The 13,647-nt window shown below is 37.2% G+C and overlaps 1 protein-coding gene across 5 annotated transcripts in view; it reads right to left on the bottom strand.

The window, feature by feature from the left end:
- The window catches only part of CDIN1 (CDAN1 interacting nuclease 1), a 217,848-nt gene that overhangs the window by 104,598 nt on the left and 99,603 nt on the right, over positions 1-13,647 (bottom strand). For all 5 annotated transcript variants that reach the window (XR_014242521.1, XR_014242522.1, XM_082385068.1 and 2 more), the window contains exons 8-10: positions 12,437-12,504; positions 909-974; positions 199-304 (exon numbers count right to left, since the gene is read on the bottom strand). Coding sequence is in view for 3 of the 5 variants with exons in the window: in XM_082385068.1 (XP_082241194.1) it covers positions 199-304; positions 909-974; positions 12,437-12,504 (240 nt within the window). In the remaining 2 variants the exon portion in view is untranslated. The remainder of the gene's footprint in view (positions 1-198; positions 305-908; positions 975-12,436; positions 12,505-13,647) is intronic.

The raw sequence follows: 13,647 nt of genomic DNA, 5'->3' as shown, positions 1-13,647 counted from the left end.
ATTTTTCGTTTTAAAAAATGAAGCTACATTATGAAAGCAAAGAAGTTGAAATTACCTGAAATGAATACATTAATCAAGTCTCGGTATTTACTAGAAACAAAGGCTACTAGCATTTTTACCAGCTAAACAAAATATTTTTTTCTAATGAGATTTCAGCTGAATATCGTTTATCTTAAGAGAAAAATAATGGGGCCTTACCTATTCCAGTAGCTCCAGAACTGGTCATGCAGGTAGGCGTGGTGGCTACATTCATCACCAAATGAGGCTTTGCTTTCAATCCAGTGAATTATGTGCCCTTCTACAGCTAAGGGACAAAGCATTACTAATATAGCGCAAAGGGAAGGGAAAATTGAAAATTCTGAACTCTGTCTGGGTCTCTCTATGCTTCACATTCATGAACAGAGGCTTAGCCCTCACCATCATCTATGGATGTAATTATAAAACAACACATCGCATATGTTCGTAACAAGGAACATTTATGCTACAATCACATCCCTTTTATTTTCGTCATTTACAAAAGTCTCTCTCCTATTCTGAGACTGCCTGTATAAGTTGACAAGTAATGTGAAAGCAAACCAAGGTGAGCCTGGCTTTTCAATAGAACCCTGTGTTAAAAATTCAGTACTTAGAGAAATGACTTGAAAACGGTAACCAAAATGTCTTTAGAACACATGTTTATTTCTCAAATACACGTAAAAGTTTTTAAGGCATAGGTTTCTTCTAAACCTATAATTTTCTGGTATTTTAAAATAATCTTGCAATTATTTCACACTTTTAGATACAAAATTATCAAGCTAATCTAGATTCGCTGGTAACATTTGCTAGCATCAACACAATTTTTCAAAGCTATGGGAGAAACACATCCCTTTTCTCTATAAACAAATGCATAGCAGAGTTTAAGGACTTACCAACGGGTACTTGTAAAATAAAGTCTGGTGTTTTGTCATAACCCTTTGCACGGAGCTGATCTTCATCTACAGGATGAACAAATACTATTACTTATCACAGTATTCCATTAACAAGACAGCAATATAATTGCTTTTCTTTCTTAAAAATGTGTAAAAATTACTAATGCAGTCATACATATCATTCTTATATATGCAATGCTGTGTTGGAATAAATGAACTTTCGTAACAAACTGGAAGCATAGAGGCATTTTGCCTCTTTGTCCCTTCTGCATTTTTATGTCTTTATTATAAACATCATTAATTCAAGCTGTCATACGCTACCTTTCTTATAATTGAAGATACTCAAAATAATGAAGTATACTTACTGATTAAAAGAAAAGGCTTCTACCACCATGAATATCACTAATGTTATCAAGCCAATATTGACATCGGCCTTTACAATTATAAAACAAATGCTTTCATTAAAGCAATTAAGAAAGTTTAGTTTCAATTAGTGAAACTATTCCTACATACAAGAACATAAGAAAGAGACAAGGACAGTGAGATCCCCACAGAGAATTAATTACCCTGCTTAATACCTTTGGTCAGCTATTGTTTCTGGCATTTACCAAAGTTTTACAACTCACAATATGTAATTCTGAAAAGCAAACAGGCTTTGAGATTTTTTTCTAAGTCTGTTCGATTTCTTGATCCTCTGTAAATATCAATGAGCCATTCAGGAGGAAAGGAGGCAGGAAAACAGAGTGCTTGACAAAGTTGGAAAAAACTACCTAGGTCCTTGGTTAAAAAAACAAAAGTCCTCCAATATTTTCTACACGCTGTCCTTGACTTCTAATGGCATTACAAGGTGATTCTGAAATGAGCAGTTCTCTGTTAGATTTTGGAGTGACCTGGTCATTCAATTCCAGACATGGCTTTCTGTCTTCACCCAACCTCAACTAATGGCCCAACCAAGTAACAAGGAAGGCTGTGCGGTCTCTTAACACCTACTGGGCTGTTGACATTGTCATGCATCCCATTCGCCTTCCTGCATCACCTTTGATTAAAATTAATGGCCCATTCCCAGTTGTTGGGTAGCTTATTTCCAATCCATTTGTCAGGCCAAGACAGTGGTTTCATGGCCAATGTTCAGAAACTCTGTTTTAGAACACTCCTGTATACATCTTGAGAGGTCAGCATTTTAAACGTAAATAACCTTTTAATGACAAGACACATATTTAAACTAGATATTTAAATTAAATTTGGTTACAGTTGTTATCCTTTATCCAAATTTTGAAGAACTGATGCTAGAATTTGAAACAGTCTCCCCTGCTTGAAATATAAAAAATTCTAAGTTAACTGTTGAAATAAGGAAATAAAATTAATCTTACTTTAAAAACAAGAGAATTTGGAAAACTGGACTGTGGATGAACAAGACTGAAAAAATTTCTATCCTCTAAATGCATTCTGGCTACAATAATGTTTAATGGAAAAGGCATTTATTAAATCAACCCAAGTGCCTTGAGCTGATGTTTCAGGTAGCTGATGAACAGTTTTAAAAGCTGGGTTGACATTAAAAAAGAGAGATTAATATTTTATTAAAACTATCCTAGCTTGATCAACCTTTGCAGATGTTAAAATCTGTTTCAGAAAGAAAAATGATTATGTTTCTGACAGCAGCTCAAAACAAAATTTCAAAGGTCACCAAGCAATCCAAACGCACACACTAAAATCCCTTAAAAGGCAGATGCTACACTCTTGTTCACTGCACCAAAATTACTAACACAATACCTACAATTTAAATTTCCTGAAGATAAACATCAGGTGAGGCTAGGGAATCTTCCCATCTTTCTGTGGAGAACCTCAAAGTACAAGAGTATTCAAATGTTTTCTCCATGCCACCCACCCACCTCCCTCCCTCTCAATATGAAGTTGATTCAATAGTAACTGTACTCAAAAGACAGTTTCTAGAAGTCTGTGTCACCACCAGATATTACGCTTTTTTTTTTTTTTAAAAGAGGTTATTCCACATATCTGAAGTACTATGTTATTACGTATTGGGTATCTTCTCTGTTTATTTTCTAAACTCTCACTGCCTTACCTGCCCTGTTTCCATCTTCACACTATTTCTTTCAACCTAGATTTCCTAAGAAAGGAGGAGGGTACAACTTGGCAAAGTTCAGAGAAGATGAGAGTACAAGTATAGGAGGTAGCATTTATGAACAGGTGGCCTTGTTCATCTGGTCTAGGTCCCAGGAGAAGGAAGTTTCTATCATGGATCATCCTACTGGGAGATTTTTAAGGTCAGCCCCATCCATCTGACCTGATTTCCTGGCCTTTGCATTATGCTCCTTTCCTGGCTCCCAGACCTTCAAAGATTTCTTACCATTGGATCATTATCCAAACCATTGGGTATGGATTTAAAATTTGGTTGACCACTGGGTGGGTCAGGGTTCCAACTCTAGGATCTCGAGGTTATGGCTCGGTCATCATTCCACATGACTTCCCTTCTGCCTCCTTCTTTGTTCATTCCCTTGTCTCATTGTGCATGTGCCTGTCTCCCAAATCCCGGGCCTATTCACTGCCCCATTCTCACCACCAACATATGCTTGGCACATATTTAAGACTCAAAAGGGTAACTGAATAAAATATAAATGCATTTTTAAGAATACCCATGTTTTCTGCAAAGCCCACCTAGACTGACTTAATAATTTTCTTGCCTGATTTAAGAGACAACAAAAGTGACCCAAAGTTCAAGGTTGCATTTGATGACTTTCACTGCTATCTTTCACCCTTGGCCCCAGCTGCCTGCTCTGAGGTGCATCTTGATCATCAAGGAAGGGACTACTCATGGGAAGTTTTCCTACCTTCTTCTTTGGTCTGTAGTATTTTAAATAACATTGGATTTATCCATTCCTTAAAGTTTGGGCAGAATTCCCCATAATAAGCAATCTAGGCCTGCTGCTACTACAGTGGGTAGCTCTTTGGTTACTTTTCCCTTTTTTTTTTTATGGCTACTGATCTGTTTAGATTTTCATCTCTTATACAGTCAGTTTTGCAATTTATATTTTCCTTGGGAATCATAAGTTTCATCCATGTTTTTAGAGCTTTTTGTACATATTGGAACCAAGTGGTTACTTATGATTCTTTGAACTTCCCAAGTGGAAAACTGGATGTTTAAGTAACCTGCTGTTTTCTTCAAGAAAAAATGATCAGGATTAAGAAAAAAGAAAGAATAACATTAGTTAGAAAGGGGAAAAAAAAGAGTAGCAGCAATGTTTTAGAATAGTACTTTTAGTATAACTTCCCAGAATTGCTGGGGATCAATATGAAATCAATCTCCAAATTCTGTATACCTAACTTATTCAGTGAATGTAGCAAATATGAAGTAGGGCTCTTCTGATTTAAGGTATATTAAAAACACCTAATATATTTCATAAGTACAGGCTTGTTAATGTCATAGTTCAAGTGTTCATTATCAAAGTTAACATAAGAATATTCTCACTTAAAAGCAGACTTGTTAGCCTCTAGATCTACAAAATGTAGGGTATTTAGATAATGTGTGCCTTAAGAAACACAGTATTTCTGAGCTTGTAAAGTCTTCCAACCCTCCAGTTTATACATGATAAAAGAGGCCAAGAGAAGTTAAGTGACTGCCAACACCTGGGCCTCTCAAATAGCCAGATATAGACAAGAGCCCACCACAACCAAGTACTGGTTTGTCCCAACAGACCATATACCACTCTTAATTATGGCAAATATTTAAATTTGATCATGTGTAATACTTATGAAGTGGGGAAAATTTTCTCTTTTTTCCTCCTAAAAGATTTGGAAACGCAAGAGAGGGGATGGCTATCTGTTGGATAGTATTTAGTTGACACCTGACTGAAGAGGAGACGAACGAAATAATCTCTTGATTTCTAGCATCTTAATGATCCTTTCTTCAATGGAACTAAAAAACCAATGAAACTGCATCCACAGATAAAACTGATGTTACATTTTAAAAAACAATCCAGATCTTCATTTGTTTTTAAGTTGCCAAGCTTGCCTTTAGAGGACATTTTTAAAAAGGAATCACACACATGTAAAGAACACTGTGAAAGTTTAATTTCTCAGGACCTTTAATTACCCTCTCCTCTAAATGCCCAAAATATCCAAAGCAATTAAGTACTGATTACACAATTTCTTTTTTTAAAATAAAGGGGTGATTTTGAGTCAGAGAACAAAACACATCTGAAACTAGTTAACATATACTTAAGAATCATAGCACGACATGAGGACTGCCAAGAAGTCTGAGGTTTTCTTTTTTTTTTTTTCTTAAAAGATTTTAAATTTAAGAAATACAGTTATTTCCCAGAGAAATTAAGCACAATTCCAGTTCATGACATCTGAAAATGAAAAGAAAAATAATATTCTGACATGGTCTTCTATCTATGAATTTGTCAAAACGTTTCTAAAATGCTAGGTTAAAATACCTCGTACAAAAAGAAACTTTTTAACACCTGTTCCATTTTTACTAAATTGGGGAAGGGCAAAAAATACACATCAATACAAGTGAAAACTACAGTATATCTTTTCTACTCTAGTATCTTGTTTTTCTGGTTTTTTTCCCCCCAAAACACTGTCTCATTCAATAATTGGTGCTATGACCTTTGCATCCCATATTTTTATATTCTCTAAGAGTAAGTTTCACAGCCTTTCCAATTTAAGAAGTTAGCAGGGTTTTGGTAATAGGTGTTACTATGCTATGCAAACCATGTGCAAAGGTACGCAGAACAGATATGCATTTAATGGGGAGAGCGATAACACAGATGAATGAAATCTTTAGAGAACCTAAAAATTTCATTACAGCCATTAGTTTTAACCTCTTCCCCCAAAGCCTCTTATCAAAGCCACTAATAAGGAATACAACTGACTGCTCTGACCTTGTCCTTTGCTTATGCCTTTAGGGGACAATACTTGTAAAAATTGAAGTGCCCTAAAGATAGGAAACAAATGGGAGGTCACAAGCCAGGACAGTGCAAAGTGAGGCAGGGTAGGCTGGCCCCTGCTGACTGGCAGCTGTGGAGACAGAGGACATGAACATGGACGACAAAAGCAAAACTCTTCCATAGTTTATACTGCATCACTCTAAGTTCTTTTGGTTTAATGCCACAAGAGAAGGGACAAATCAGCATGGTAGAGTAAAAAGAATTCAGGGCAAGTTATTGGGAGGGGGAGGGCAATAACTCTGATGAAAGGTCCGGGGCAAGTTTCCACTAAACAGAACAGGGGGATGGGATGGTCACAGAGCCCTTTCTAACTCCAAAATTCTGTGGAATGGATGAATGTTAGCCTTTGTCTGCCCCAGCTCTTTGAGGTGTAGTCACTGACGTTAAGACCCTATTGTCCCTGAACGAATCTCAATGGAGGGAGGCATATTAGCAGCTCTGAGACATAGAAGTGATCTCTACACACTGATACACAAACACACAGGACCAAGGAACCAATCCAACAATAACAGTAACAGATTTGACCCCCAATGCCTTTTGGTTATGGGGAATAAAGCTCCAACCTGTAGCTAATTCTCTGTGGGGTGAGATATTTGAGTTTTTCTGTCCTGTACTCTGCCCTGTCTGGCACTGCCACCTTACTCTCACAATGTGATTCTGGTGGGCGGTCCTCCCGCCCCCCAACCACTGGCCACAGGAGTGGACACTTGACCCAGAAGAGCCGATCAGAGCCCTTTCTAAGATTCATTATGAGGCCAACGAGAAGCACCGCTGTTCCCTGGGATTACAAACTCTCAAGAGTAAACGAATTAGCAACTGCCAGGGATCATCTTTGTTGTCTAAGAATGAAGCCAACAGAGCAAAAAAGAACACAAAAGGGAAAAAAGAGGAGAACTGACGACATTGTTTTGTCTTCTGGATTCTAGACACACCAGAAGCAAACTTCTCCTTTGGACTTCATGGGTATATCTCTGAATTAATAAATTCTCCTTTTTTGTGTGTGCATATAATCTAGTTGGACTGGATTTCTGTCACTTACAACCAAAAGTTTTAATTTATCACCAGTGGCCAGGAAAGCAGATATTGGCAGATGCGAGTTATCTAACCAGAGCAATGGTGACTGAAGAGCTGTGGGCCTGAAGCAGGAAGACTACCATCATTAAGTGGACAGGGTAACCTGTCTTCAAAGTTCCAAAGAACCTGTCTTTCAGCAGCATACACATGTCTGTGGTTCTTTTCTCTTGGTCCCAGGGAGAAGCGTGCACAAGCATATTCAATAAGGCAAGTAAGTAAAGATGGTCCCTCACCTTGCCAACTTCTTCAGGAAGGGGAGAACAGTCCCCAGATTCTCCACATCCTGCCCCCAATATAATGTTCCTGTTACCCTGAAATCTGCATCTAATTTTTAACCTTTAGTTAGGAATTTAAATAGTTGATACCTTCTGAAATACCCAACCATCTCAGTTCCCTTTAGCCCATATAACCATATGTTTTATTTCTAGTCTCTTATCCTCTACTGCTAACATCTGCATGTAAACACAATCCTAGTATTCTAAATCTCATCTATTCCCACTGCCTATTCTTCACCTAAAGTCATAATCCCCCGTTTGTCACATCATAATCACTTCCCCAGAGCACTGTTGCTTCAGGTGGGGAATAAAGCAGCAGGAGTAGATGAACTCTTAGAAACAAAGATCCTAATTTCTTACAGCAAGGGACATCCTTCACTAAGCCTATTTGGCTTTACAGATTACACCCTCCTGGAGTCCCACAGAGTAATACATGAATGCTAGAAAAGCACCCACGTAAAATATGCTGGTTTGTCATAAGGCAAGACCAAACATGGTAGGGTGAGGAAGGGATGAAGCAAATGTCTCTCAGGTGTCACTCAAAATAATTGTTAGCTTCTACTAACAGGGCAACATTCACTGGAAAGAATAAAATAACTCCAGAGCCATCCTTATTAAGCCAAACTTAACAAGAATTTGCACCAGACAGTGGCTGTGGAAGTCACTAATGAAAGTCCCTCCGACCTGGAGATATGCCAACCCATGGAGGACGAATGGTTCGTCTTCAGTCTTTGGTACAAGCTCTTTCATATCTTCCCTAACAGTGCAAACTGTCTTGTCATCTTCTGGCTGTCACTATTTTCCTTTCCTCCCTTCCCTTTTGTCCAAATCTCTCCCCTCACCCCCTCAAAAAAGAGAGAGAGACAGACAGACAGAGAGACAGAGACAGAGAGAGGATATAACAAAACGTGGTTTCATTAATTACTTGAGAGATACAAATTAAAACATCTCCATCAGTAGACATAATACATTTTCTATTTCACTGATATTAGAAATGGAACAAACTCTTAGCAGAGGGGATAAGGATGGTCACAAGTGACACTGGTCAATTTTAAGTTTAAGAAGGGGTTCTTTGTGCTTCCAAGCCTAAAAGTGGGCAGCAGGCTCTTCACATTTTCTGAGACTTTAAATGCCCATCAATAAATATTCATTCTAAATTAACTATCCTTGGAAAGAATTGACCTCTACTTATCTGAAATTTTCCTGGAAGGCTCCATGTTTGACTCAAGTTTTTTTTTTTTTTTAATCCCTAATGGTACCTGCCCATAGCAAGTACTAAAGGTAACTGTCTGCTGCACCGAAAGAAAGAGTGGTTAGCTTAGTGGTAAGACAGCCAAGCTAATGAGCTCAACTAGCTGTCCGAGAAGCACATGGAAGCAGGAAGGGGCCACTGAGAGAGAACAGATGAGTAAGTAGAATTCTATCACCACTTCAGGAAAAGTAGCTTATGAGCCAGTAGCATTTTCTTCATATGTAAAGGGTAGCTATTGATTTTTAATATAATCTGTACCTTTGTTTCAAAAATTTCATAGGAGAAGCAGGATAACAGCCTTGAATGTATTTATTTTCACTATCAAGAAAATCAAGTGAGATGCACTAGATGAAACTGCATTCTTACTGGGACGGACAAGGCAATAGTGTGTGTGAGTGTGAGTAGCCGGACGGCGGGAGTGTTTGTCATCACCCTCGTAGTCATTAGTGTATAGTTCCTGGCATGCAGAGAACACACGCAACCAAAGTTAACTGAAAAGAATGAATGAATAATGAATAAAAGAATTACAAGAACTCTGAGAAAATTGCTAGAAATTACCTGTAATCATTTGTTTGTCACTTGTCTCCCTACTAGCCCATAACGCTACAAAAGCAGGGACTTTATCTGACTTATGTCTAATGCCTAAAATAGTACCTGACTCAGTAACTTATTTTTCGAACGAATATGTGAATAAAATATATTTTCTAGTTGGAGAAACTAAAGTCATTTATTCAACGTTGACTCCTCTTAATACAATATACATTTTGAGAAGTACAAAATGGATACATTTACAAGATAGGATAAATCCATGAGTACACTCAAATCTTCAATGAAAAGGACTCTCTTTCTTTCCAGTTGTGCCTGGTTAAATCTTGTGCCATAGCAACTGCTCAGTACATGGCTATAAATCAAGAAAATTTAAGAAATTATTAGGGTTAAGATAAAAGTGATTTATTTTTATTTTTCTCTTTTATCTGACCTCTGTAAAACAGAGGTCAGATAAAATATGTATTTTATAAAATGACATATCGAGCACAATGGGTGGAAAATTTTAAATGAGATAAAAAATTTCAGGAAGTCATAATTCTTAAGAAGGGGTAATATATAAACAATAAGAATCCTTGTCTTTTGAAAGTAGTCCAGATTTGAAGGAGGGAGGGAGGGAGGGAAGGAGAGAGAGAGAGACACGGAGAGAAAGAGATTGATTTTACCTTCACTTATTAAAAAAAATCAAAGTAAAACAAACATGTTTGCAATGTCTCTGCAACAAAATTCACGGTGTACACATGTAAACAAGAAGACATAAAATACGTTTAGTGGTCTATTTATATACCAATATTTTTGATGATCTATCTAAATTTACCTGGTACAGTACTTTAGATATGATTAATCATTGTGAAGGGGTATTTACAAGGTAAAAGAACAACCCCATAACAATACTCCATACAAAGCTTTGAATTTTCATGTTTTCACCATAAATAAACATGTATTAATTCAGTATTACATTAAAACACTTAAAGTGCATAGAATAGCAACTTCTTCATATGCTGATGAGGAAATGCTTCAAAACAGGACTGAGGTTACATGAAGCCAGCTAAAACACCAGTTAAGTATCATCTTTAGTATGCTCCAATAAAATAATTACCTCTAGATCTTAGAGCACAGAGGAATAGATGGGATCCTTCCATATTAAATCCCCTTTCTGAACCCGTATGCAAGTGGCAATGACTCCCTGGCGTGTTTCTGCACTGCCTTTGTCAGCCATGGCCAATCCAGTCTAGTGCACTCAGTTCCCGGAATCAAGGGAGTCAAGGACCTGGGACTAGTTTAAGCCATGAGTAAGTCCTTTGCTTTTCCTCCCTGGTGGGGTCTTCTAGTCCTCAGGAAGGAAGCAGAGAAAAGCTAGTTGAAGCAAAGAAGTGGTGCCGAGGGCCTGACTACTCTTAAGCAGATGGTGCCAAGAGAGTAATACCAAGCAGTCTTGAAAATATGACTGCTCAGTTGGTGGCTTCAAACAATAGACTTGGCCGTGCCGTATTGGTCACTGAGTGATCAATATGATCAGATACTTCATAATATTATCGGAACTCCATAGTTCTACAACGTATCCCATGGTGCATCATAGGTCATCCATTCCAACTGGTTCTGAGTCATTATACACTCTATTTTTTATCAGATTTTAAAAAGTGATTTCTATCTAATTCACCCTCTTTCCATATGCTGAACATCTCAGTTGTTCTTCTTATATAAAAAAACTTTTTATGGCTGAGTAATATTCCATTGTATATATGTGCCACATCTTCTTGTGGCACATATATACAATGGAATATTACTCCGCCATAAAAAGGAATGAAACTGAGTTATTTGTAGTGAGGTGGATGGACCCAGAGACTGTCATACAGAGTGAGGTAAGTCAGAAAGAGAAAAACAAATACCGTATGCTAACACATATATATGGAATCTAAAAAAAAAAAAAAAAATGGTCATGAAGAACCTAGGGGCAAGATGGGAATAAAGATGCAGACCTACTAGAGAATGGACTTGAGGACATGGGGAGGGGGAAGGGTAAGCTGGGACGAAGTAAGAGAGTGGCATGGACATATATACACTACCAAATGTAAAACAGATAGCTAGTGGGAAGCAGCCACATAGCACGGGGAGATCAGCTCAGCGCTTTGTGACCACCTAGAGGGGTGGGATAGGGAGGGTGGGAGGGAGGGAGATGCAAGAGGGAAGAGATATGGGGACATATGTATATGTATAACTGATTCACTTTGTTATAAAGCAGAAACTAACACACAATTGAAAAGCAATTATACTCCAATAAAGATGTTAAAAAAACAAAAACAAAAACAAAAACTTGCTGCTTTTACATAGCAAAATTTAATTCAGTAATCTGAGGCCACTTTCCTAATTTATCAGCCTTCTTTAACTCTCGCTGGAGAATATTTATGGTATACCCCATCTTAAAATTACCAACAATCTTATAACACATTCAACTCCATTCTCCAGGTCACTAATAAAAATACTGAATATTAAGACTTAAAACAGACTTCTTGCAGGACTGTATTCAACATCCTTCCCCAACTTCACATAAGACCATTTGTTTGACTTTCCTTGGCTAAGTCTTGTCCATTTTGGAGCAAAAATTATGTAATCCAATATTGTTTGATGTTTTTTAAACTAAAAAAAATACACTATGCAAACTCTTAAACATCTACATAAAACAGATGTGTACAATAACACGATCTGTATAGAACCTTGACAAATTACCACATTTAAAATAGAGAAGAGGAATTAATTCCTTGTAGAGTGCTTTATGATTGCTGTGATCAGTTATCACATGAATGCCTTTTGAGGCTTAATTTCTACTGCGTAAGAGATGTTGAAAGAAATAACAATCTGTAATAAGATTCCACATTGGCACACAAACACATGCATACATGTGAGATTTTAAAAAATCATACTAAATCTATGATGACAATTCATCTTTGGCATAAAAATAATAAAAGCTCAGTATTTCATTTTCAAGTAAAAGTACTAGCCAATTCCATACATGAGACAAAAATACCTAACGTGAATTTTTCTAACAATTCTTTTTAATATATAAAGTATTTTATGGACAATATTTCTTTTGTTTCTTTCTCTCATAAGGCCTAGATTATGGTTAATATCTCATGACACCAAAAGTAATACTGCAACAGATATTAAAGCATTTTTTCAGCCACTTATGCTATAAAATATTAATTGCAAGCCCATGCACGTGCTGTATATACAGGGGATTAGGTAACTGAGTTCCTGCTCAGTTCTAAATCAATAAAAGATAACATGCACAGCATCCATCATTGTTTGCTCTTCCTTTAGTACATAATAACTGCAAGTGGAAGATTTAAAAAAATATATATTTAAGCACTTGTGGAGATAATATATGCTGGAGAGGACGTAAGCAATACTTACCTAGGAAGGACAGGTTTTTCTCCAGAAGCAAGTCTCTGAGCAGAACTTCATGCTCATGACCAATGGCACTGGGAAGTGTTAGTTAAGGAGGATAACATAGGTAGAATTAAAGCACGCTAATACCAGGGCTATACTTTGAGATGAAATGACCAATGGAGGTAATTACAGCAAGTACCTCCTCATATAGCCCACATCTCTGAGGAGTGAGATTTCTTTACAAATCCCCTCATTTAAGTGATTCGATAGACTTTTTTCTATAATGTTTAAATGGATTTTGGCAAATAAAGATTTGTAAATGGATGTGTACTTTACCTTCTTTTGAAAAGAAATTCATTTTAAACATCCTTTATGCTATGTTAAAAATCCCTCAGTTCAATTTAGGACCATTTATTAAGCACTTACTAGGTGCAGCAAAGAATACCAGCCAGTCTTTGCCCTAAAAGAGTTTCCAGTCTTACAGAGTTCCATAAATCTTCTGTGAATTCACACTTGTCACAAAACCAGCATTTAGCAGCTCCTATTTCACTTCTAGTCTATGACTGGTGATCTTCTGTGACTTGGGAAGTCAAACAACTGACTTGTTGAGAATTATATGTACTCTGGAGGAAAGACATCCTAGTAAAGGGCTGTGGATCAGGGTGTGGGTACAGAGGCTGTTTCAAGTCTTTTTCTTGTGTGTGCAAGTTTTCACATATTATATAATGCATATAAATACATACACACTCGCATATAAATACATACACACTCGCATATAAATGGTTTGAGTGCTGGGACTTCCCTGGCGGTCCAGTGGTTAAGACTCCGTGCTTCCACTGCAGGCGGCACAGGTTCGACCCCTGGTAGGGGAACTAAGATCCCACATGCCAGGCGGCCAAAAAAAAAAAAAAAGTTTTGAGTGCTATTATGAGGCAGGCACTGTATTAAGTGCTTTATGTATTCTATTTCATCCTCACAGTTATTATTATCCTTATCTTACAGATGAGAAAACCGAGGCTTAGAAAGAAATCTGCACAAGGTCATATGGCTAATGTGTGGCAGAGCAGAGGATCAGTATAAAATCTCTGCAAAGCCTGTGTCTGTGACCTCTGTACGGCTTCTTTAAAAAATATTAAAATTGATTATGTAAAGATAATTGATTAGTTAATATTTCTTAAATGCCATATACTAAGCCTTTGTGTTAAACACTTTGGTGTATCATCTTATTTAATCTT

The sequence above is a fragment of the Balaenoptera borealis genome (genome assembly GCF_965194805.1).
Source record: "Balaenoptera borealis genome assembly, chromosome: 3".
In the NCBI taxonomy this organism is placed as follows: Eukaryota; Metazoa; Chordata; class Mammalia; order Artiodactyla; family Balaenopteridae; genus Balaenoptera; species Balaenoptera borealis.
This window is presented reverse-complemented; position numbering and strand designations above follow the sequence as displayed.